Genomic DNA, 27,133 nt, shown 5'->3' with positions numbered 1-27,133 from the left:
CGGTTCTTTGAACCGACTGCTCCCGAATATCGGGGGGCCGGATCAGGTTGTACGCCGCCTCTACGCTGGGGTGGTGCGATCGATGGCCCTGTACGGTGCGCCTGTATGGGCTGAGCCGCGCAATCGGGCTACTATGGCTCGGTTCCTGCGCCGGCCGCAGCGCACCGTTGCTATCAGGGTCATCCGTGGATATCGCACCGTCTCATTCGAGGCGGCGTGTGTGTTGGCGGGGACGCCGCCATGGGAGCTGGAGGCGGAGTCGCTCGCTGCCGACTATCGGTGGCGCAGTGAGCTTCGTGCTCTGGGCGTGGCGCGTCCCTCCAAAAGTGAGCTGCGGGCGCGGAAGGCCCATTCTCGGCGGTCCGTGCTCCAATCGTGGTCGAGGCGGTTGGCCAACCCCACGTGGGGTCTACGGACCGTCGAGGCGGTTTACCCGGTCTTTTATGACTGGGTGAATCGTGGCCGAGGACGCCTCACCTTCCGTCTGGTGCAGGTGCTGACTGGGCACGGATGCTTTGGAAAGTACCTGCACCGGATAGGAGCTTAGCCGACGACGAGGTGCCACCATTGTGGACACGACCTGGACACGGCGGAGCATACGCTCGCTGTCTGCCCCGCTTGGGAGGTGCAGCGCCGTGTCCTTGTCGCAAAGATAGGACCAGACTTGTCGCTGCCTGGCGTCGTGGCGTCGATGCTTGGCGGCGACGAGTCTTGGAAGGCTATGCTCGACTTCTGCGAGTGCACCATCTCGCAGAAGGAGGCGGCGGGGCGAGTGAGGCAAAGCTCTCCTCACTACGCAGAAACCCGCCGCCGCCGAGCAGGGGGTCGGGACCGGGGTCCCGTCCGTAACCCGGCCCCCTAAGAGCTTCGGGCTCCACCCGCTTTGTGCGGGGAGGAGCTTAGGCGTGGGGCAGCGTCGTAGGTCGCGTTCCCCCGACCGCTCCGGGGGAAGGTGTAGCGCGGCGCTATCAATCGGGCTCTTGGCCCGTCGACCGAGGGAACCGGCGGTCATGTTGCTGGCGGCCGCCGGTCCGGCGTCTGGGGGACGGCGGGATGGATGTAATGTGCTTTGCGTAAACCCTGTCCCGCCGTCTCAATAACTCCGACTGGGTTCCCACTCGGTCCGGGGTAGGGCGCCGGCTGTGAGCGGCAGGAGTTTTTAGTGAGGTTCGACTCCCACATACCCCACCTGCCGTGCGGGTGGGGATCCGGCGATTTTCTCCTGTGGAAAAAAAAAAAAAAAAAGTGCATCTTATATTTAAGGAGCTTAACAAGCAGAAGATTTGTCATTAGTAACTTAGGAATTCTCAATGTAATCGTGCACTTACCTTTACCATTTCGAATGCAATGAAACCATTCACACAACTTGGAACAGCTGTCGATTCTTGAACGAATTGACTTAAATGCTCATTCAAGTGCATACAAATGGTTTTTTTTTTTTTTTAAATAACGGCCTTCATCTCTGGTTGTGGTAAAGATATATTCTCCACAGTTTTGTGAGTGACAAACATAAACAACTTTTAAGGTTTAATCTCGCGTTATTTTACTGTCAGACCTTGGGATATAGGTACTTGTGCAATGTGGAACCTTTGTTATACTACTTAACTTTTATTTGAAATTACATTTTAAGGATCGTCAGATCTAAAGATGACTTCAGTTTATAGAATACAAGGTAGAGTGAATAATCGTGCCCTAAAGGAATAAAATCGTAAAATAAAATTTATATCTGCAAAAATCATAATTTTCGTATTTATATTGCAATTCAGATCATAACGACTTAAGTCTAAAGGTGGGTAGTGGCTTTCATTTATGATGTCTATGGGCTCCAGTAACGATTAGATACGAGCGAAGCCAAGGAGTCGTTTGCCGAGCTATGCAAAAAATCGTCTAGTTGCACGTCTAGTCTAACTGAAATTGTCTAGATATAATTTAATTACGACTAACTAGTATATGTAAATTTAAAAACTATAAACACAGACTTAAACAGCAACAATTAACTGTTGATACTGATCAGATTATTAGAGCGGACTTATAAAAATATTTTATTGTCATTGGTTCTTGATACATATGCGAATTTTTAAATTAAACGGACATTTATAATTTAGTGAAAATGACGTTCAAAGTTTCCGCTACATACATACACACATACAAACTTTCACACACACTAAGCCAATAAAGCGTGTTAAAAGGCAGTTCATTGAATGCGTAATCAAGTGATCAAAATATTAAAGTTCAATTTATTAAGTTTGTATTGGTTAGACATTTATCCGACTCTCGTCCATAGAATATTCAATCAAATGATTCTATTTACAAAATTTCGTTTTATGTGATCTCGCTTTTCGTTCCACGCGTAAGTTCTTACAAAATCCAACCCAAAACATACGGTCTGAAATTAGGTCGCGCAAAATTTTAACGACAAATTATTATTTTTGATATAACTTATTTTTATTTTTAAGTAGGTACTCTATCGTAAAGAACTTTTAAGTAGGTTTAAATTTCGAAACAATTTATAATATTTTGATGAATATAATGTTTTTTCTTTCTCGAAAAGCGAAATGTCTTCCGCTTTTTTTTGTATGATGTTATGTATCTGTTCTTTAGTTATTATCGTTTGCAACAGGGTAAATGGCAAAGTTAACCTAAAATTAATTACTTAGAAAGTGAAAGTGTTTTCTTTGATGCAAACCCTCTGGCGGTTTGAACGAGAATCTATTTTCAGCAGCAAAACAACTGTATCACGCCAAGAACGGCAATAAGTTCCGGGCAAGGAAATTTAGACAGTTCGTCAACCGTGCAAAGAAGTTCACGATAAAGGATCTTCATTGAAAACAATAACCAGTGTTTCCTATAACCTTGTTTTAGGAAATGTTACGGGATTTATGGGACCCAGTCTTCCTATAACAATCACAGATATACAACGATGCACTAGTGTTTCAGGTTACGGTAAGGTAAGTTACCACCATCGTGCCTATTTCTGCCGTGAAACAGTAATGCATTCTGTTTCAATGGTGGGAGAGTAATTTTACTGTAATAACTAAGACTTAGAAGTCATTTACGTTAAGGATGTCAATAAGTACTAGTGACCATTTAACATAAGCTCATCCACCCATCTTAACAATAAAACAAATAACAAACAGTAGTATTTTAAGTGTTTATCAAACTTAATAAAGGTGAAATGCAGATTTTTTTATTCCGACATATTGACGTATTATTCCACAATACATTCACATAATGAATGCACGCACCACTTTAAGATATACCATTCTAAATAATTTTGATATGAGCGCTGCCTTATCCTAGCAAACAGAACACAAGCTTATTTTGCGATGTAAATAAATATAGCGCCAAATACCCGTGCCGGCGCACATCACGGCTGTTACAAATATATTTAAAGTTATATGTCACATCCGGACACGACAAACAAGGTGAAAGCGCGCCACCTAGTGGGTGCAAGCAGCAACCACTCGTCAAACATCGACTCCCTTCGGGTGATGTGCTTCGACAGGGTCGAAGTGTCATCGCTCGGGTTGTGTTGAAGCACATTCGTTGCCTGTAGACATGCACAAAACAGTACTCTATGAAGTAATATGGCGTGACATTTCGAGCCGCTTAATTAGTATTAGAACAGTACTCAGTACAGTACGTTATTCTAAAAGTCTAAACATGACCTGTCAGAAATATGCCTGTATTGTTTAATTTGTATAGCCCGCTAACAATTACGTATCTTTTATTGTACTGAATGTTTGGGTGTCATAAATTATAGACCTTTTATTATTACCAAGTAAACCCTATACAAGTTTAAATTAGATTTTTTTAAATGTATACATAAAATTAATTAATGTTTACATTTTGAGTTTCAACTTATAAATAGTACATAGTGGCAACATTTTTTTTTTACATGTACAATATTACAGTACTTAGAACAGAATTCAACGGACAACGGACCTCTAGATAAGAACCGACCTTTTTATAAATGTTCTAGGATATGAAGTCATGTTTAGTGTTATGTGACACGCTAAATTTTGCCGGTTAATAGGTACTGTTACAGTACGCGGTCGTGCTATATTACGCGTACTGCATGGCACACTTACACATGTCTAGTTGCCTGACTTAGGAAGAGTGAAGACGTCTCAGAACTGTCATCGTTTAGTGCTGCGCAATCTCTTTGCACGACTACCCATTCTGTGACATATACATACATTCCCATCTATTACACAAGAAAGTTCAATTAATTATTTACATGTTAGTTGGACAAAATAATGTTACTTGTGCTCACAGAAAATGCTGCGAATGGGTTGAAACGAAAAACCACAATAGGCGCTAGGGAGGCAGTTTTGTCTGTATGCTCCGTAAATCCGTGCGTTTTCTTTATAAAATTATTCGTTACAAAGGTTCGGATGTTTTCACGTGAGAAGCATTTCGCGTTGAAGGTAATAAAGTTGTCGTTGTTTACATATGAAAGGGCAAACAAAAATACAAAAATACACACTTTATGGTATTTTAAATGGAATCTTCAAAGTTGTAGGTTTTTTTGTTGTTGATACAATAGAAAATGGTGACCGGCAATAGCAGGTACAAAATTCCGATACATTTAGCTCTTGAAAATTATTAATACTCGTTTAGCTAAAGACAAGTTATTCTAATGTGTAGCAGTTTTTATTTTTTATTTTTTTTGTCTAAGCTGATAGCCTAAGCTGCCTTACCTAAGCTGATAGCCTTGAGAGGCTATTTCAGCGTAACCGTGGCTAGTAGGTGAGCTCACGGGGCTCAAACCTGACGACGATGCTAACACGAACCCTAGCAAGAGCCGTGCTTCGCAGAATCTACCACCGGATCGGAAACGCGACCCACTGAGAAGATCCGGCGAGAAACTCAGTGGGCTGTATAGCAGATTAGCTTCACAAAAACTATAGAAAATCACCATCCTTTTTCTATTTTATAACTACGAAAACTATAAAGTATTCGTAGCCTCCGACGTAATTGTAAGATAAAAGAAATATACGCAAACAATTTCGAAATAAAAATACCACACATATATTAATGTGTTTTTCAGAAAAATATTTTCAATTTCACTTTGGCACGTGCCCAGTTCGTTGTCAAAACATCCATCAAAAGCTACTGCTTTCTCGACTACACATCCATAGCTATAAACATTCTAAAATTCAAACTTTAAACGATATTTTTCTTAATGTTTATTCATTTTTAAAAGCACAATATTTGAAAAAAAAGTCTAACGTTATCTCGTGCTCATTGTCGAATACATACCTCCAATTTCCTTCACCTTCGTTTGTATTAGGTGTATTCATCCAACTGGTTTGTTGCTAATATTATATCGTCTGTCCATTCTCGTGATCTGTTCTTTTCACGTGTGTTGCTAAAAAGTTTGCAGTGCATGGGGTCTTATTAATGACCACATTAATCCATCCTGGTAATGTGCTCTGTCCTGTCACGGCTTTGAGCAATCTGTCAACTTTTTTTTTTTTTTTTCATTGCTTGGATGGGAGGACGAGCTCACAGCCCACCTGGTGTTAAGTGGTTACTGGAGCCCATAGACATCTACAACATAAATGCGCCACCCACCTTAAAATATAAGTTCTAAGGTCTCAAGTATAGTTACAACGGCTGCCCCACCCTTCAAACCGAAACGCATTACTGCTTCACGGTAGAAATAGGCAGGGTGGTGGTACCCACCCGCGCGGACTCACAAGAAGTCCTACCACCAGTAATTACGCAAATTATAATTTCGCGGGTTTCATTTTTATTACACGACTAGCGACCCGCCCTCACTTCGCTTCGGAAACATTAAAACACACATGAAACAAAAAAAAAAAATAAAAAAAAAATTAAAAAAAATTTAAAAAATTAGCCTATGTTCATCAGGCACAATGTCGGCTTCTAATGGAAAAATAATTTTTCAAATCGGTCCAGTAGTTTCGGAGCCTATTCGAAACAAACAAACAAACAAATTTTTCCTCTTTATAATATTAGTATAGACGTTATTCCTTCACCGTGGAAGTCAATCGTGAACATTTGTTGAGTACGTATTTCATTAGAAAAATCGGTACCCGCCTGAGATTCGAACACCGGTGCATCGCTCAACACGAATGCACCGGACATCTTGTCCGTTAGGCCATGACGACTTGGACGACGACAACTTCCAAATCTTCTGTATTACCTCCTAACTGTACCTGAATTTCCTAAAAATCATCCGAAGCAAAACGATAAATCAATACGTTTTAACTCTAAAGAGTTTTAACTCTCAAAGGAATTAATTCGGCCGTAATTACTAAACGCCTACATGATCATTAATACTTGTTTACGAAATCGTCGATGCGAATCTCATCACTTTCTAATCTGCGGCCAAACTTTAATCAGATGCGTGTAAATAATGTCCGCCATTTGTACACGTCTCAGTTCAGAACGAGTGTCCTTGTAAACTTTTTTATGTTTTGATTTCGTGATTCACGGTTCAAATGTTCATCGGGCAGTATTCAGACTTTTATGAGGCTTATGAGACTTTTTAAGGCTTAGACAAGCTAGATTTAAGAGATCGTTGGCTATTTATTGGTGAGCTATTGGACTGGCGGCAAAAATCCCAATACGATAGTCAGTTTAAATACAACACCGATTGGGTTTTTGTTTCGAAACCTGCGTCCTTAAGCGCATTATAATGATCAAAAGACAATTATTCGGATTAAGAGTAAATAGAAATCAATGTTAAAAAACGTTGAAGATTCATGTAATTAATTATAAGAAATTAGGATACGCTAGCACAAAAAATTTAACAATAAGATGGTTTCCAGATTGATCTAAAATCATTAAGTGAAAACTTCTTAGTCTCGGAGAAATAAAAAAAAAACAATTAAGTGAAAGGGATGTAAATAAGCATTATAATTCTTGGATTGAATACGAATCTCTTCAAATCGAACAATAATTACATTTAAATCATTACCAGTCCAGACTCAAAGCAAAGACCCATGGTGATAAGTGAGGTATATTTTATACAGCTTCATAGAGTATTTCTGTTAATTAACCAATTTAACCGTATGTTGAGATTGTGAGGTCAAAGCACCTCATGAAAATACATTCTATTATTCGATCACACAATACGCCGCCGCTCTGTCATTTAAGCCTCGTGCCTTAGTCTTCGATAATTAGTAATTAAAAATCTCTTAAAGAATTTCATTGTTTATCAATAAATGATCACGCCCACCTTTCGTGTACAATGGATCTAAAAGGCTTTGAACGCTAATTATGTAGGATGCGGTTATATTATTAAGGTTTTAAGAAGGCGTTTCTAGGGATCCGTGAGCAAAAACCAACAAAAACTCTAGAGGTCTCATTTCGTTTGTTTGTCACAGATATTTTATTTAGCGGCAAAATTGAAAGTAGGTTATTTAAATCACTAAGTAATAAGTTTTGTAATCTCGAAAGAAATAGCGGTGACTAAGATTTGTAGTGTAGGCTCTGCCCCTAGCATTGCTGAAGTCCATGGGCGACGGTAACCAATCACAATCAGGCAATAAAAAAATTGCATAAAATCATATTATGGGATATTATTGGATGGGCCTTCAAAAACACGTTAGTTAATAGTTGAGAGTTATTTGCTTCTAAAGCCAAAAACAGTTTGCCGCTTTATAACTTTTTGGTGTTCGAACTATTTATTATGTTCAATGTATCAATTAAATTTTAACAAAATATGTGAAATCTTTTTCAAATGTGAATTTTGAAACGAAAGAAAACAATTGTACGACTCAGAAAAACACGTCCCGTGTGGCATCAATTATTTTGTACCAAAGAAAAAAAAAGCACAATAAAGTTGGATTATATTACGTTACACAATGTATACAAAAGTATCATTTTATCGATACAACGTATTTTTTTCTTCTCCTTTCAAAATCCTATAGCTGACCGGTCAAAAACATTTCCCTTTGAAAGCTCAACTGCGTAAAACAGTTCATTGTTATGGTTTCCTAGATCAAACAAAATATAAAGAAACAAAAAAAAATACTTGTTTATTTCAATCAATAAATCCGCGAAACGTCCCGAGCTTTCGCAAATTAAATTTTCATAGGTTTTATTTTTATTTTTTTAATGCCCTTGTAGGCAGACGAGCATACGGCCCACCTGATGGTGAGTGGTTACCGTCGCCCATGGACTTCAGCAATGCCAGGGGCAGAGCCAAGCCGCTGCCTACCGCTTAATACTCTCCACAAGCCTCTTTTAAAGGAGGACATGTCATAGCGCTCGGGAAACACCGTGGAGGGGAGCTCATTCCATAACCGGATGGTGCGTGGCAAAAAAGACCTCTGGAAACACACTGTCGATGAACGCAGCGGTTCCAGATGATATGGATGAACTCTGCTCCGATGGTGGGAGGTGCGATGATAAAAATGAGATGAGGGGATCATCTCAAACAATTCCTCAGGGCACTCCCCATGGAACATACGGTACAAAATACAGAGGGAACCAAAGTCAGTAAAGATGGGATTATCGACAAGGTTCGTGCGCACTATAAGTTTCTGTTCAGTTTACGGCTTAATCTCGTGTTTCTATTAACAACCGACCGGTCATTCGTCACGACGACATCTGTAAACTATTGGAAACATCACAAATAAGATAACGACAGTAAAAAAACGCTTGATTAAACAGTATAAGTTATTCTAATAATATCTACGACTGGAAAACCAATGAGAATACTAAATTTTATGTTTGTTCAGTAGGTTCGTGGCAAAGTAATTGCGCATAAATAAAACTAAAAGTAAACTACACCAAAGCAGGGCGACAAATGGTTGACTGCATTAAGAACCGAGAGATTTCGCAGCAAAGCTGCTGAGCGAATTCCTATGTTTGCATTCGGAATCCGTAAGAATTTATGTGTGAGTACTACTGAGTACCAAGTTCTACAGAATATCATACAGAACCGTATAGTAATCTATACATATAAATAAAATTGGAGTGTCTGTTTGTAACATTGAAATAACCGCTTTTTACTACATGCATATGAATATACTTATATTGTGACAACTGCTTAGTCTTTCCCTTAGGAAAAAACAAAACACTAGTGTCTCAGTAAAAAAAAATATATATTACACAAAAAAAAACACAGGCAGTTGAGCACACAAATTTGTAGGGCGTGGTTGTTCGGCCGATCTGACTCTCCCTCTGTAGGTTACCCTCCTGAATTCCGGCAGCCAACGGACGTGGGTTGACCCGCTGAAGCACCACGTCTGGACTCCTGGAGGTTTCCTGGGCTGGCTAGATCACCAGGGTACGGGTTACTGTGCGGAGATGACCTTTTCAGCACAGACGCAGATTATCAAGCGAAGCAAGAAGCGTGAAAGGCAGCAAGGCATGAACCCTGGAAGCGATAAGACCAATTTCACGAACTGGTTTATCTACCTTCCGATCTGGTTGACCAACGAGAACTCGAGCAAGGTACCCACATCTTGTGGCGAGATTATCGTGGTAGTGGACAACCAGAACGGAGTAAATTCACAATAAAAAATGAAAGCAAAAAAAACAAGTGAAATATAGCTGTGCATCATTAGCAAAAAAATAGAAAAGAAGTAATGCGTTAAAAAATAATAATATGCCATTTCCAACTCACCCTAAAAGCGGGGTCGAATCCGTTTATTTTAATCGTGTTAATATTAAACAGCACACGATATTGCTGTACTAAATATATTTTTTAAATAAATTATTTGTAGGTAAGTCGTCTAGGTTTGAAAACGAACTTTAACTGAACTCGAATACAAACGTAAGACTAATAAGGAAGTCTAGTGACGACTCCGGCGGCTGCGCAGTGTCTGCGCCAGCCGAACCCACGTCTCGGGGGGAGGTGGGAACTATTGTTCTCACCTCAGCGGTACAGTCGATAAAATAACTGCTTTAGTATTTATCTTTTTATTTTGCAGACGATTTAAGTTGTAACATTACGTTACAATATATACGGTACATACACCAAAATATCATTTTTTACAATTTTTGTCTGTCTGTCTGTTGGTCTGTCTGTCTGTCTGTTTGTTCCGGCTAATCTCTGGAACGGCTGGACCGATTTTGAAGGGACTTTCACTGAAAGGTAGCTGATGATATAAGGAGTAGCTTGGGCGACCTTTTTTAATAGTAGCTTTGCCTCGCGGCGTCACCCGTGGTATGACAATAACCGCGGGTTACATCGCGGGACTCCGCTATCAATAATAGAATTTAATGTTTTCGAAGCGAAGCGAGAGCGGGTCGCTAGTAACAAAAATAAAAATAAAAGATGTGTGGTGTCGTGGGACACCGGATAGGAACGAAGTTCCTTATTATAAAAATATTAATTTTAAGTTCTATTCGAGGTATAAAGAAAATAAAACTAGAGGTTTCGCAACAACCCACGCTCCTTCGGTAACGTGCGAACTTATTGTGGTGCACTTAATTTACGGTTGTTTGCATAAGAGTTAGTGTATTGCGCAAACGAACGCTCTGAGATCGTGGTCAATGAATGATAGAAAAATATGTTATGTTTTGTACGTTATTACAAAGTTAAGTCGTACACTGTGTGCATTACTAATAAACATCTTACGTTACGGACGTTTTTTCCCAATTAGAGTACCCCTCCGCATCGTCCCATAAGGAACATCGTTCCAAAAGAAAAAGAATAAGAAACATTTTTATTGAATTCCAAATAAACGAATTATCAACTCAAATGACATCAAATCGAGAACAAAGCTGTAAACGAACAACTTGATACATGCGCACGCAATTAAACTAATCTAATGAGATAACGAATTAGCATTGCAAATTTTAAAATAACAGTATACTTTTTTTACAAATGTGTGAAAAAAATTCGTGCGAAAACTTCACAAGCAGTTGTTACAGGCAGCATGTCTTGGTAAGCCGACCAGTATTTAAAATTGTATTTTATGAGTTTTCACTTTTTTGCATATATTTATAATAAATAAGTTTTCTGAATAAAATTTTAGAGAATGTGCACAAACAAGAGAATCACTAACTAACATCAGTAAATGTAAATGCCGTTTGATGATCGCATTGCTTCGAATATAATGCTAATAATAGGTTGGGGAAAAAGTCTTTTCGCATTATAGTATGTATGAACTTACAATAAAATCTCTTTGGCTACACTATTTGTATCTGGCTGATTTTGGTATCATTAAAAGTTTAAATTTTAAAGAAGATAATTCCAAATTCAAATTAGGAAAATGTGTGATTTTTATTTATTTTTCGTACTGTCAAGATGAGTGAATCCAATGAAGAAATTCGATACATTTTAAAATTTTACTACAAAAAAGGTAGAAATGCAACGCAAGCCGCAAAAAAAAAACTTGCGATGTTTGTGGACCTAGTGCAGTGTCTGTAAGAGTAGCACAAATTTGGTTTAAGCGTTTTCAATCCGGAAATTTTGATGTCAAAGATGCACGTCGCTCTGGTCGCCCTGTTACGAATAAAATGGATGCCATTTTTGAAAAAGTGGAGCAAGATCGGCATATCAGTAGTTACGACGTAGCTGAAGAACTGGGAATTAACCAAAAAACAGCTTTGGTGCATTTGAAAAAACTGGGTACACAAAAAAGCTCAATATTTGGGTACCTCACGAGCTCACTGAAAAAAACCTAATGAACCGTGTACTCATTTGTGATACTTTATTACGAAGTAATGAAACCGAACCATTTTTGAAGAAGCTGATAACTGATGATGAAAAGTGGATCACGTGCGACAAGAAAGTGCAAAAAAGGTCGTGATCAAAGGCCGGTCAGGCTTTACAGACTGTGGCGATACCCAGGTAACGCGCAACAAGGGGATGCTGTGTGTGTGGTGGGATTGGGCTTTATTCATTATAAGCTGTTACCACCAGGTAGACCCATCAATTCTGAACTCTACTGCGAACAACTGATGAGATTAAAGCAAGAAGTTGAGAGATAGCGACCGAAATCAATTAACAGAAGGGGTGTGGTTTTTCATCATGATAACGCTAGACCTCACACATCTTTAGCCAATCAGCAAAAATTAAGAAAGCTTGGCTGGTAGGTATTAATGTATCCGCCGTATAGTCCTGACCTTGCACCTTCAGATTTCCACCTGTTTCGATCTCTTCAGAATTCTTTAAGCAGTGTCAGGTTAACATCACGAGAGGACTGCCAAAACCAATTGTAGCGGTATTCTGATCAGAAGCCCCAAAATTTCTATAACAATGGGATCATGTCCCTACCTACAAGACGGCAAAAAGTTATCGAACAAAACGGTACCTACATACTTTAGTTAAATGTAAATAAACTATATGAAAAAAAGGTTGTGAATTTTCTTAAAAAATGCGAAGAAACCTTTTCCCCAACCTATATATAAATGCTAATAAATCTATTTTTTATTTATAGTTTATATATTTTTGGTCTACTACTGTATACTCAAATATAGGGTTGCCAAAGGCTCGGTATTTCCCGGGACGTCCCGTATTTTAGGCTTAGTTTAAAATGTCCCGACGAGACTGATTCTGTCCCGTATTCGAAACGATTATAATTGTAAAGATTTTTATAAATATGTTAAAACTGACTTGCTCCTCGGAGATATATCAAATTTTTTAATTTTAATTACAAATATTATTAAAATAAATATTTAATTTTGTTTTTTATTTGTCCCGGGTAAAAAACTAAATTCCCGTATGTTTTTGCCTATTTAAGCATTTGCCCCTTATAGTTGATGTGTTGGCTCTTTTCGAAAGAAAAAAAAACTTTTTTTTTTTTTTAAAAACCTAACAAACAGACTTCCAATTCCTTTTGCTTATTAAAATGTTGCTCATTCAAAATTAGTTTCAATGAAACTTGCATGACTCCAACGACTGGATATGTTCCGGATCTCTTCGCATCAGCTCTGAAGTTTTTCAGTGCGGCACAGTGTCTTATCACCGAGGACTGGCCGAGAGATGCAAAAGTCAGACGTAAGCAATTTTCCAAACTCATTTATTTATTTCACTTAAGCCATAATACATATAAGACCTTCTTCGCTATTTATACCGTGAGAAATTAATTGTGTCTTCTAGTTCGAAGGAAGGAGGGGGAGGGATCATAAATATCATACAATTGAGATCGTTTTACTTCTTTAAGACTAAGCTAAGCACAAAAAATATTGTCTTTCAAAGAGTCAAAATTCAGTGTATTCTTAACTGTGTGTGTTTCATTTAAGACTAATGAATTTTATTGTATTGCTTATGGTGTTTAGAGATTATCACAACTTGTCTTGAGATATGAGATAAAAGAATAAACTATATCGGTTTTAGTTTACTTCAAAAGGATTCAATACTAGGCTAAAACACAACACACACTTAAACAGATTTTAGTTTATTTCAAATCATTTTAGTTTTGCTATTTCAAACGATTTCGCCATGATTATTTTCAGCCATTAGACATCCATTGCCTGAAATAGATGTCTGTTAAGGCTCAATAGCATGAATACCTTGGACTACCCTCATCTAGCGGATTTTCGCGACCTTAAAAATGTAGTCATTCTCTCTTATGCCTACCCCCGTCCGCCTGGTGCGCTTTCTCCGCTTATGTACTTTTTGGGCTGCCGTTTCAACCTCGCAATCCTTAAGGCTATTTGGTTTACTATAGGTCTGCTGGGAACCTTTTTAGGCCTACTAACACGTATCATTGTGAGCGATCACGCCACAGCGCCATGTGTCATCATTGGCAAGAAGCATTGCTTAAAGGCTTTCGAATTGAAGCACGGCACTATTTGGTATGAGAAGATTCAACAATGTGCACAGAATTGTTTTTGTAAATTAATTTTTATTTACAGGTTATGAAACATTCGATTTCATAGTGGTGGGAGCGGGTAGCGCCGGCTGTGTATTAGCTAATAGGCTAAGTGAAGTGAAATCCTGGAATATACTACTCATAGAAGCAGGTGGCGATCCGCCTAGTGAAAGTATTGTATGTACTAATGAGCTGCGTACCGTAAAATATGTTCAATGTGCTAACTCGTGCTAAGTCGTCGTGGCCTAAAGGATAAGACGTCCAATGCATTCGTGTTGAGCGATACAACGGTGTTCGAATCCCAGGCGGGTACCGATTTTTCTAATGAAATACCTACTCAACAAATGTTCACGATTGACTTCCACGGTGAAGGAATAACATCGTGTAATAAAAATGAAACCCGCAAAATTATAAATTGCGTAATTACTGGTGGTAAGACCTCTCGCGAGTCCGCACGGGTTGGTACCACCACCCTGCTTATTTCTGCCGTGAAGCAGTAATGCATTTCGGTTTAAAGGGTGGCAGCCGTTGTAACTATACTTGACAACTTAGAACTTATATCTCAAGGTGGGTGGCGCATTTACGTTGTAGATAGCTATGGGCTCCAGTAACCACTAAACACCAGGTGGGCTGTGAGCTCGTCCACCCACCTAAGCAATAAAAAAAATAAAAAAAACTTGATAGGCACCATGTAGCTTAAATACTTCAATACATTTTCAATACGCATTTTAATAATTCATTTAATTTTCGCGTATGAATTAATTGTTCTAGATACCAGCATTAAATGCTTTGATTTATAAAACAAAATATGCCTGGCAATACGAAACCACTTACAACGGTCTCACGAACGAGGGAACTAAAAATAAAATAGTATTTTGGCCCCGAGGTAAAATGCTCGGAGGCTCCAGCAGCATCAATGGCATGATATACATCAGAGGAAACCCATACGATTATCAGCGATGGTATAATGCTGGAAACAAGGAATGGCATCCGGATACTGTGAAAAAGTACTTCAAAAAACTTGAAAACTTGCAAAACTATGATTTATTAAAAGATCCCTTTGTAAGTGAATCATATGGACATTGTGGACCTCTATCAATAAATCGTTTCAATAGTACTTATCGAAACCTCACACTTCAAGTTTTAAAATCTTGGCAAGAGCTAAATATTAGCAACGTTCCTGACCTGAACGCTGCAAATGTATTAGGATCAGGTATTTTTAGTGGAACTCATTCAGATGGCAGAAGAGCTAGTGCAGCGAAGGCCTATTTAAATTCAGTTCGAAATAGACAGAATTTAAAAGTGTATAAAAATGCATTAGTCACTGAAATCTTACTTGATTCTACGAATAGAGCATATGGGGTAAAATTAGAACGCAATGGTAAAACCAAAATAGTTTTTGCCAAGCTTGAAGTGATCGTGAGCGCTGGAACAATAAACACTCCACAATTATTAATGTTGTCTGGTATAGGTGAAACAGAACATTTGAAATCATTAAATATACACCCAAAAGTACATTTACCAATGGTTGGGCAGAATCTGCAAGATCATTCTTGTGTTCCTATATTTGTTTATGGAAACGAACCTGGTGAAGAGGATGCAATTAAACAGAAATTTGAACAAATTTTGTATTTATATAATCGTACAGGATACTTAGCTCAAACTAGAATATCTGATGTACTGGCCTTTTATGCGCTTGACAAGAATGCAATATACCCAGATTTTCAAAACCATTTAGGTATAATAACGAAGAATTCACCTAATATTCAAGGGAATGCCATGGTTTCCGATTATAGAGATGAAATAGTGAAAGACCTAGAATATTTCAACAGCAATTACACAATCTATAACTTCCGGTTTAGCTTATTGCATCCATATTCAAGAGGAAATGTAACCCTTCGATCGAAAAATCCCAAGGAACACCCGATTATCATGGCAAATTATTTCCAAGATCCAAGAGATCTAGATTTAGCGATCAAAGGTATAAAAATAATCACCAAAATAGTGGATACAACTTACTTCAAATCTATTAATGGTTTTTTAGGTCGGGTAAACTGGCCATCTTGTAACAAATTCACTTTAGACAGTGACGAATACTGGAGATGCATTTGTTTGATTTTAGTAACCACAATATACCATCCTGTAGGTACATCCAAAATGGGCTTAGACCCGAAAACAAGCGTCGTCGACAGTCGTCTGAAAGTACATTTTACCAACGGACTTCGTGTTATAGATGCAAGTATAATGCCAACAATAGTAAGTGGAAATACTAATGGCCCTACATACATGATTGCTGAACATGGCGCTGACATGATAAAAGAGGATCATGGCATACCCATTGATCATAGTTATTGTTAATCATTTATTTGCTGTATTCATTCGGTTATGAATTTACCTTTTATTCTTATATCCAACAAGTAAGTAATGATTCAGTTTAGCCAAATAAGTGATTTTATTTTAAGTTTCCAGTATCCGTAATGTAATTAAGATTTTATATCAACTAATCAATGTATTAAGATAACATAACATATAAAAGGTTATTAAGCTGTTAAAATGACGGTCATTATGGATATATGTAAGACAGACTATAAATATTGAAGTAGTAAAATAAAAACTGTAAACCGAAAACCTCTACGAACTTCAAATAAAACCCACATCCAAAAACAAGGTTTGTCGTCTCACGAAAATAAGATAATAGGTAAACGGAATTCGAGTTGATCCTCTTAAATATGCACTCGTGTTTAATCTCTGTGATTATGCGAACACGACCTCGTAACGAGGGTTCGATATACCTCAGCTTCATTCAAGGAAATTTAGCATTGTTTTAATAAATATCCACAAGGGAAGCAAATGACTCCTTTTAAAAAAATATGCACTAGAGAAGATTTTTAAGGCATGTTCATTTTTGTTTAAAATAGTGAAGTGTTATTTTACGGAGTGAACTAAATTACACATTTTATAACAAAAAATGTTAATTGATTTCATTTGTGTTCTCAAGCGCTATGATATTTTCTACTTCTATCGAGCTTTTAAAAAAAATAGCTTACCTGTAGGCAGTGCCTTGTCTTGTGAGTCATAATTTTTTTTGCAATAAGGGGTTTTGTGGATGTTCTTACTATGTTATAAAACTTAACGTCACAAATTTACAAATCCTTTATCCTCTAAAACTTCTGCTTCTTGCTTCACATCACGTGAGGTCGGCGCAGCATCTCCTCTGATCAGCTGCATGAGAATTTGGTATGAGTCTAAGGCCGGTCTCCTGCCAGATGTTAACTCTCCTTGAGTTATATCCATAGCAATATGCCAAAGGGAGGGACTTTTTCTGTTACTTATTTAGGTAATTTTTCTAATGAAATACGTACTTGACAAATGTTTACGATTGACTTCCACGTTGAACGAATAACATCGTGTAATAAAAATCAAACCCGCAAAATTACAATTTGCGTAATTACTGGTGCTAGGACCACGTGTGAGTCCGCGCAGGTAGGTACCAACACCCTGCCTATTTCTGCCGTGAAGCAGTAATGCGTTTCGGTTTGAAGGGTGGGGCAGCCGTTTTAACTATACTGAGACCTTAGAACGGATATTTCAAGGTTGGTTTCGCATTTATGTCGTAGATGTCTATAGGCTCCAGTAACCACTTAACACCAGGTGGGTTGTGAGCTCTCTTTCTGTCCTCGGTTGACAGCAAGGCCGAGACGCTGCTACCATTACTATTAGTGGTCACTCCACCTTTCCTATTCCGTGGTGAGCAAATCCATCCAAACTTGTATTTATATTTTTATATATATATTTTTATATGAAATTAAATGCAATTATGACTATTTTAGGTGCTTCGTCGTTGCTTGTACAGATAAATTGTAATCACTATTTCGTTTTGTATAATATTCGATTTAAGCATCTGAAATGGATCATCCCGCCTATTTCTGCCGTGAATCGGTATATTCCGGTTTAAAGGGTAGAATAGTCATATAACGCAGTACTGGTAAGAAATCCGATGAAACAGTGATACCCTTAACCTTATGATGCATTTGTTTTCTGGTAACCACTCACAAAACCAGGTAATCCAAAACCAGGCTTGCGGTAGGCAGCGGCTTGGCTCTGCCCCTGGCATTACTGAAGTCCATGGGCGACGGTAACCACTCACTGTCAGGTGAGCCGTATGCTCGTCTGCCTAAAAGGGCAATAATAAAAAATCCGATAGATTGTCTGATCACTTAATGCAATAAAAATACGTACAATTCGTTAACCAAATTTCCGTAAAACAAAATTAAATATCATAGGAAGCCCAAATATTAATAATTGCTCTTACAAAATACGCGGATGATTTTCGGTAGATTCTTAAACAGAATTGTATTATGTCCATCTTGTTGAGAACTCGATACAAAAATCCCAAGTGACGTGAAGCCAGCGACGTGATTAATATGAGACATGAACAGTGGGTACACTGGCCACACAGGACATAGGGCTGATAGTTGCCTTTTTCTCTTCATGAATATCTAGTCTAATAAGACTGTAACGATCAAATCGAGAAGGCTATTTGAGCATACTACTACTACTGCTGAGCTGGCGCTATGACCCCGAAGTGGGTCTTGGCCTCCGACAATAAACTTTACCATTCATCCCGGCGCTGCGCAACACCTTGCCAGTCTGACACTCGGAGCTCCCGTAAATTTCCTTCCACAGCGTCAGACCAGCGTTACTTGGGCCTCCCTACGGGGCGGCGTCCCTCCGGTACACCCGCGTACACCCGTTTTACAGCCCGATCCTGCTCCATACGTACTACATGTCCGAGCCATCCGAGCCTCCGTGCCTTCATCTCCCCTAAAATATTTGGCTCATCAAATATTTGAGCATACCTCACTTCAAATTTAGCTATCTATTAACTTGAGCTCATACGAACGTCCGTCACCGTGTAAATCATGCTCTATGACATTTTCTTTCACCTAAAATACAAACAGATCCGGGCTGTATTGTTGCTCAATTTCATAAAGATAGCGCTAGAAAATTTGCTCAGAAATATATGTGCGGCATTAGCAGACGTAGTACGTAACTCGATTACACGTCACCTGACACGTGTGGTCAACGCCTTCTTAAGACGGGAGCCGGGGGTCTGCTAGATGCCTCATTGTGTCAGGAATCACAAAATGCGAACTCTCAAAACCGAGGCCGACGAATTCATGAATTTATTGGTGTTAAATAATCACTGGAATCCCGTAGACATCAGAAATGTTCCTGCCTACCTTGCGTCAAGAAGTAGAAGTTCCAATTCTATTGTATTTTTCGTTTAATTTTAAACGAAAAATACAATAGAATTGGAACTATTACTTCTTCCACTTCTAAATAGAATAAACAAAAAATTAGACGGATAAGTGACAAATGACAGTAGCGGTATAAGTACGTATGTGACGTTTTACTCGTTTATATAAATAAATGTTTTTTGCGGCTTGTTAGCATTCAGCTGAGCCCTGAAACAGCTAAGCTAAGATCTTTAAAAATCTTTTTGTGTTTTTTCTATGTTTTCTGATAGCCCTAAAAAGGAATTTTCACCCTCTGTTTCTGGCTTCGTCAATTTCCTGTAACACTGTTCATGTGACGGGAGAAATACAAGGAATACTTAGCGGTAATGAAAATCAGTGTACATTTGATATTATAATAAAAATAATTCCAACGAAGCTACCCAACGAAGATATGTCGTGAGCGTAATGTGGCCTAATACATGTTTAATTGCAGTAATTAGTTGAATGAAAAGTTAGACTAAGCCAATTTGAGCTTCTGAATATTCAAGAAAACGAAGATTTTTAACTGAAACGCATTACTGCTTCACGGCAGAAATAGGCAGGGCGATGGTACCCACCCGCGCAGACTCAGATGTGAATGATCGATGATTTCAAATGCAATGAGCTTAAGCTATTCTTAGCTTAGCTTAGCTTTCTCTTGCAAATTCTGAAGTTTTGGAACATGTGAGGGTTTTATAAGTTTTCCGTAGGCTATTGGCCAAAATCGGAACCCATTTAATTTCATTCTGATAATTGCTTCAGCGTTTTAATGATAGGCAGCAGTTTGGCTCTGCCCCTCGCATTGCTGATGTCTAGGAACGAAGGTACCCGCTCATCACCAGGTGGGGCGTATGCTCATCTGCCTACAAGAACAATAAAAAACGTGGCTTTTATAACTTTAATATAGCAACATTTAATGGACCATTTTGTTTCATTTTTAAATTACACTGAGTTGCTTTTTGTATTATTGAAACAAACTAGCTGCGTAAATTAAGGAATGTTTTTTTTATTACTTTTTTCCAAAGAATCTTACACACTTAAATGATTTTATACGTAGATTTAATATTACGAGATGTATTACGAGTATACTTTACGATCAATGACCTTTGTTTACCCAAAATGAGGTTTCAAAACTATGACGTAAGATTCTCGAGACCGAAGTTCAGGTGTGTCGTACCAACAAAAGTTGTGTGTGAAGATCCTAATAAACACGTGTATGAAACGCAGAAAGCAATCATTATTCAATGCATACAAATGACAGGCAATTCGCTCGTGGGACCTCAATGAAAACTGGGTTATTTCCAACAAAATAGGGTGTTCGATAGTGTAAATATAATTATATTACTTCTGTCACAGCTCTAACATATTTCACATTTACATCTTGAGACATGGCTTTTTAGTACTCATATGCATCAAGAAATTACATAATTGATAAGATCACATCTGGTTTTTTTTTTCTAAGAAAATTAATGCTATATTTTTTTAGCAATAAAATAAATAATTTCATACGACTACGTACTCTTTCATACTTTATTGTTATTAAATATCCTCAGAATAATGCTGAGATAGAATACTACTCTTTCTTTTTCCTTCCTTGTCTCTAGAACTGTAGATGTTGATAGAACATGATATGAAGCCAGCAACGGTGATTCCCACAATCCTGTTTGTTTCTGTGAAGAGTCGAGCCAAAGTCACAGAAAGAGTGGAAGCTTTTCGCTCTAGCTCGGGAAAGGCAGCTTTATGTTTTAAAATAAATTACGGTATGCATGCCACAATAGATTTAATTGCCCCTACCAAATGAAAATTTCTACTTGGCTATAACCCCACTGCATGATCATGTACGAAAGAAAAAAGACGATGAATATATTATTAAAATAAAATAGCATAGTTTGCATAATAAAAAATTGAAAGTATATCTGCTAATTAGGACTGCGTTCAAACCTAGAGCATTCAGCTACACGTTTTAGACTAGGGTAATTTCAATTAAGTAAACTGTTAACGATCTTTTGAAACGTCCGGAAAACTATTTAGAGTTGTTGTTGTACAGTAGCGCTCAAGTTAAGCTTAATTGAATGGGATCTGGGTTTGGTGTGGAAGAACATAGTAATGGCCAATTTGATGCTAAGTAGTAACAGGAAGCTTAATCCACCTTAAGGCACACAGAGAACCTTATTTTAAGGTTTTTTCTATTAGTCTTGGTACTAGTGCCTAAGTGGTGTCGGTCTAAAATAGTACCACTCCATTTCTTCCATTGTAATAATTGTTAATAATTAATTAATTAATTAATAATTATTGTCAGTTTTGGCGAGTCGAGTTGAGAGCTACCGTATAGACAGGGTTATAACACGTCATCTCTGAAAGCATAGGAAGAAAATTGTCGCCAAACAATAAAAAAAAATCCGTGTTACAGAAAATAAATCACCAAGTTATGACATCAAGGACTTGAATATTAAAAAACTGGTCATAAATCATCAGGCAGGGTCCACTAAGTTTATTACGGACAACGGACTATACGAATGGGAGATAAAATAACTAAGCGAGTTTTTGTTTTGAATTAGCCACGTACATTTCTTGGGGAGGTGCACATCTGATTTATACTTTAAAAAAATGAACAATTGAACATGAAAAACAAAATGAATGAAACTCCATATGGATTACATACATGCCCTTTTGCCACACCCACGCAATATTGTTAGGCGTCTGTGCAACATTGCTACAGCAATGAAAATCGTATTCTTCCTCGTTTAATTACTCATATTTTCATCGTGCCCAGATTGATGATAAATATATAGTTAGTGAAAACAAAAACACAAATCAATAAGCAAATGACTGAATTTGAAAATAGTATTCGATATTTTTTAAATAAAATTAATTTAAGTTTAAAATCGATTTGCAACCATACATAAATCGCTTTTCAAATGGCCAGTATTGTAGAATAGCATCTTCATAGCTAAAAGCTTATCATAATATCGCAAATGAATTGACAGAAGCATTGTTAAGGAGCCCTAGTGTACGGTGTCAGGCAGCTGCGGATTTAACACCTAAGAAATTGATCCTCTTAAAAATACCGTAACCATAAAAACACAACACCACTACTCAAACTTCATTAATCAAAAGCTTTCAAACTCTAAAGTATACTAATAGACGTTACAGTTTAATGATAAACTTCAACACAACTTCTAGAACAATGAAGAGAGCTGAACGTAGGATCGATAACAAAAACTTTGTGCTAATGAAGTTTCCTATCTTCAAAGTTAATAAATAGCACACTATTGTAAATATAACTAAGATTATCTTACCAAAACATTTAGATTCTATAAGAAGACCTAAGTCTATATAATATATATATATGTCGGGTTGAGCTCATCACGTTGAGATCATCAGACTCGAAATAAGAACACAATTAAATAATAGCAGATTAGAAACGCAGTGATCTCAGAGATGCATGCGATCGCAATGGTGCCTCTAAAGAGAATGCCTTCCCTCTCGAATGACTGTCTAGTCATCCTACCGTCATAGAGTAACTCTTTAAGCGTCACGCGTTATCCACAGATTTACTGAGACTGGCCATAATTCATGGTCTATTGAACGAGTCAATACCAAGTCTACCCATAAGCAATTACGATCGTAGCGCCATCTCCTGGTGGTCTGGAGGCCTTTCCAATTTCACTAGGACAGGTGGAAGAGCAACAGCTCAAGCAGGAGGGGATGGTATTTGCTAACAGTTGCCCAAGCGCCTGCAAAGGAGACCTAACAACTCAACGGCAACTGCTTGTCTACGGATACATAGTTAATATCCGACATCTCCGATTATTATTTATTATGATACTTAAGTGGGGTCTTATTGTGAAACTGTAATTCTATTTTTAATACCTCACAAAACAAATGCCGTTGGCAACCTGGTATTGAGGTATTGATACCGAGTTATCAGATAAATGGTTCAACACTGTAGAACCGGTATCCCTTCCTTCAAATCTCAACGCAAGAATGACTCTATCCAAAAATAGAAGGGTAGTACTATACACACATGTATAGGCTTAGAGTATGAGATTTTCGCCACAGGACTGATCTTTGTGGCGAGGGTTGGGGGAGACTCTTCAAATAAAATAGCTAAGTATAAAATGACATGAAGACTAAAATAATATCTAGCTTTTCATTTTCTTACCTCAAAGCATATAATAAGAGCGTAAAGTCCTTTTGAATCACAGCGAAAGTAGCTGTAGCAAATCTTTTTCTCGTCTTTCCTATTTCATTAGTGCCGTAAAAAGCTGTGGCGTCTTATTTGCTTATTCAGTTTTTATTTAGTTTTCAACTATTCTTTTGTACCTACTTTCGTTATTATAAATCTGCTCTGACGTTCTAGTCCTACGAGTAGTAGCTAGATTTACATACATTTAAACTAATAAAATCAAGGTTTTTTTAAAATAATTATTTAATGTTGAAAATTTTAATTAAAAATGTCTCCAACACATTATTTGATGAGTTCATGACGTTCACAGAGCTAAGTTGCTAAATTTACTGAATTACTTAGATATCGCGATACGAAGGTCAGAGAGATTGGCTAAATTCCGCTAAATAATGGTTTCGAACAAGCGGCAATGGGGAGATTTTTCACATGATCGCTATATTATCTTTGTCCGGTAGAAAGACTGTCCGAATATGATGCGGAGCTTATTTGTACATCAGCAAGTTTTTGTTTGTGCGATTCAGGGTTTTATCAAATAAATTGTGTTATGTGATTATGTTTTTTTGGGTAAGGTGGAAAGCATCTTACTTCGTCCTGCTATGACCCGCTGTGGCTGAAGCGTAAGTTTTTATCATATTATAAATAAATATTAATAATTCTATATTGCTTACATGAATCTTTCACATCAGAACAGTATCGACCGCTGATGTTATAAAAAAACCAGACATATCTTTAGATTTATCAGTGATTGGCCAAATTGTAGTTTTTAACAAACTAAACTTTTCAAAACGACATCACGACAAACTCAATAACTGTACAACCCTCAAATTTCCGGCTCAATTTAAAGACGAATTAAAACTGTACTCCCCGGTTGCAAATTTTTGAAATGACTACATTTACATAATATGTTTCTCGTTTCGTTTTACAATAGGTATCAGCGTATCATTATCATTATCTCGTTTCTGCAAGACTTGTCGATAATCCCATTCTCACGGATCGTTTGGAGCCTCTGGGTTTGCGGAGGGACTTCGGTTCCCTCTGTATTTTGTACCGCATGTTCCATGGGGAGTACTCTGAGGAATTGTTCGAGATGATACCAACGTCTCGTTTTTACCATCGCACCGCCCGCCACCGGAGTAGAGTTCATCCATACTACCTGGAGCCACTGCGATCATCCACAGTGCGTTTCCAGAGATCTTTTTTGCCACGTACCATCCGGCTATGAAATGAGCTCCCCTCCACGGTGTTTCCCGAGCGCTATGACATGTCCTTCTTTAAACGAGGCTTGTGGAGAGTATTAAGCGGTAGGCAGCGGCTTGGCTCTGCCCTTGGCATTGCTGAAGTCCATGGGCGACGGTAACCACTCACCATCAGGTGGGCCGTATGCTCGTCTGCCTAGAAAGGCAATAAAAAAAAGACTTAATTATACATCCAGTTTTTGCATCAGGACGGGTATAGTTAAAATGTGTATTTTTAAGAATCGAACATTTTTGGGGATCCTATTGACATCATTTTTTTGGAGCTTAAAGCAGTCAATGGGTTTGAATAGCGAACGGGGTATGACCTGGTTTAACAAACCAACTAAAGCTACCTATTGCTCAACAACCCTCGTCTGATCTTCGCTAGAGACAGAATACAGTTGAAGCAACAGAGGTAAGATTTGGTACTTAGCAAGGTGCCCGTTTGCCAGTCATCAGGGACGCGATTACAGGACCTTTCGGTTGGCGGATTGCTTTTGAAAGCTAGTATCTACCCTTTCTACCCTTCAATTTTTTTTCTGTAGGGTTGTATCTCTGAAAATGCCAGTCTCGTGCTCAGCATACGAGACTTTGTATTCGTAACGACCGTTCGTTTCGATATCGAGTCGAGGGAGTCTCTTTCTCAGCCAGAGCTCCACATGGCCTAAAAACCTATGCCGTTGTCATTGTTGCGGTATTTACATATATATCTATAAAAGTATCAGGTTTGTTCGTTTTATTTTTAGGTCATCCGTTTGTGTCGTTATGTTTAGAGATGAAAGTCCTGTGAAAGCACGCCCTATCTTCATATTAGACTTTATAAGCAATTTCCGTTCTGTGCTGTCAATCAAACAACATCGTTGAAGGCAAAGTAGAAAGGACAAAGCTGTTTGCCCTTTAGAAACTCCGCAATATAATAATAGAAATTTGATCGTTATGAAAGTTACGGATTTATTGAAACTGATTATCTTAATTTTAGTTTTAGTAATACAAATTTATAGTCCTTTTTTTAAGTTTGCATAGCTATTATCGCGGGCCTTAAGCGCGGCGACCGAATCATGAAATTCCGTAACGAAAAAAACCTAACACCCTTTTTTTTTTTCCTACCTATTCTGATAGCCTTGAGAGGCTATTTCAGCGTACCCTAGCTTGTGTAGGTGAGCTCGCGGGGCTCAAACCGGAGAATTGCTAACACCGCCCTAGCAAGAGCAGTGCTTCGCAGAATCTACCACCGGATCGGAAGCGCGACCCACTGAGAAGATCCGGCGAGAAACTCAGTGGGCTGTGTCTGTGGGTTAATTCGCTCGTCGAGCCCTTCGTCTCAAGCGACGGGTTCGGCGAGGACGGTGACCGGTGCTTGTATTGCCTAAAAGCACCGTTAATGGATCAGGAGGATCCGTGATGACGTGCTTTGGGCGACGTCGACGGTTTACCAAACGGTCTACAGGATCGGGTATGTAGTTTCCGGCGGCCACGACAAGAGGGTTCTCATGTCGTGCCGCCTTCTCAAAGTGGCGCAGCGATGCCGACTGTAGATACTTACTGACGGGGTCGAGCTCCAGGTCATCGCGGAGGTCCACGTTCCTCTGGAACCATGGTGCTCCGAGAGCTATCCTGCAGAATCGGGATTGTATAACCTGAAGGGGTTTCAAGTTGGTGCGGGCCGCGTGAGCGAACATTACGCTTGCATACGTCATGACGGGGCGTATGCAAGTTTTGTAGAGGGTTACCTTGTTACGGAGGGACAGTTTGCTTCGTCTACAAAGCATTGGGTAGAGTCGTCCTAGTATAAACGCGGCGCGATCGCGTACCGTTTTTACGTGGGGACGGAATGTCATCCCTCTGTCGAGGGTGACGCCTAGGTATTTGACCTTCGAGGCCCACGGTATGGGCTGGTCAAAGAGAGTGATGGGGCTAACGGCGGAGGTGTTTACGCGCCTATTGGGAAGTGGGGTGCTCGAAGTGGTATTCGGAGGGCGACCCCTTTTGAATAGCACTGCTGTGCTTTTCGTGGGGTTGATGTCAATTCGCCACTTCCGGAACCACTGTCCCATGGTGGTTACTGCGGTCTGGAGTCGCCGATGAAGCAACGACATCTTCCTACACGAGTAGTAGATAGCCGTGTCATCGGCGAAGAGCGCTAGATGGGTCTCCGGAGACCGGGGTATATCGTTGATATACAAACTAAATAATAACGGGGAGAGCGCGGAGCCTTGCGGGACTCCGGCAGTCAGATGACGGGGACGAGAACGAGTTCCCTCTACTCGATATCGAAACGAACGGTTCGACAAGAAGTCTCGTATGATGAGCACGAGTCTGTCTGGCACTCCCATGTTGTACAGTTTGTAGATCAAACCGTTGTGCCAGACTTTGTCGAACGCCTTCGCTACATCGAAGAAGAGGGCGCCGGTCGGGATTTGTTTACGCCTATTTAGCCCTATTAAGATGTGCTCCGTGAGGCGGTGCACTTGTTGTACGCACGATTGTTTGGCGCGGAATCCAAACTGCTCGTCTATTAGAATTTTATTCGCGGTAACGAAGTCCCAGAGGCGTTTCCGAAGGAGTCGTTCGTAAATTTTGCCTATCGCTGGGAGGAGACTAATCGGACGGTAACTAGCGGTTTCATTATTCGGTTTGCCCGGCTTGTGTATACCGATAACGTCCGCTTCTTTCCATACC

At 39.0% G+C, this 27,133-nt stretch overlaps 1 protein-coding gene and 2 long non-coding RNA genes across 3 annotated transcripts; 2 read left to right on the top strand and 1 right to left on the bottom strand.

Annotated features, from left to right (window-relative positions):
* Positions 1-9,067: 9,067 nt before the first annotated feature.
* LOC134200420 (uncharacterized) lies at positions 9,068-9,819 on the bottom strand. Its single transcript, XR_009975341.1, has 2 exons — positions 9,611-9,819; positions 9,068-9,361 (listed from the first exon to the last, which is right to left on the bottom strand). It is a non-coding gene; the product is annotated as an uncharacterized LOC134200420 (long non-coding RNA).
* Positions 9,820-10,818: 999 nt separating this feature from the next.
* LOC119629782 (ecdysone oxidase-like) lies at positions 10,819-16,438 on the top strand. Its single transcript, XM_038016937.2, has 4 exons — positions 10,819-10,876; positions 12,807-12,934; positions 13,795-13,928; positions 14,523-16,438. Exons 1-4 carry the CDS (start codon positions 10,869-10,871, stop codon positions 16,107-16,109), a joined length of 1,857 nt encoding a protein of 618 aa, XP_037872865.2. The 5' UTR covers positions 10,819-10,868; the 3' UTR covers positions 16,110-16,438.
* Positions 16,439-19,147: 2,709 nt separating this feature from the next.
* On the top strand, positions 19,148-19,951 carry LOC134200501 (uncharacterized). Its single transcript, XR_009975461.1, has 2 exons — positions 19,148-19,374; positions 19,793-19,951. It is a non-coding gene; the product is annotated as an uncharacterized LOC134200501 (long non-coding RNA).
* The last annotated feature ends 7,182 nt before the right edge of the window (positions 19,952-27,133 follow it).

This window comes from Bombyx mori, chromosome 17 (assembly GCF_030269925.1).
Source record: "Bombyx mori chromosome 17, ASM3026992v2".
Classification (NCBI taxonomy): domain Eukaryota; kingdom Metazoa; phylum Arthropoda; class Insecta; order Lepidoptera; family Bombycidae; genus Bombyx; species Bombyx mori.
This window is presented reverse-complemented; position numbering and strand designations above follow the sequence as displayed.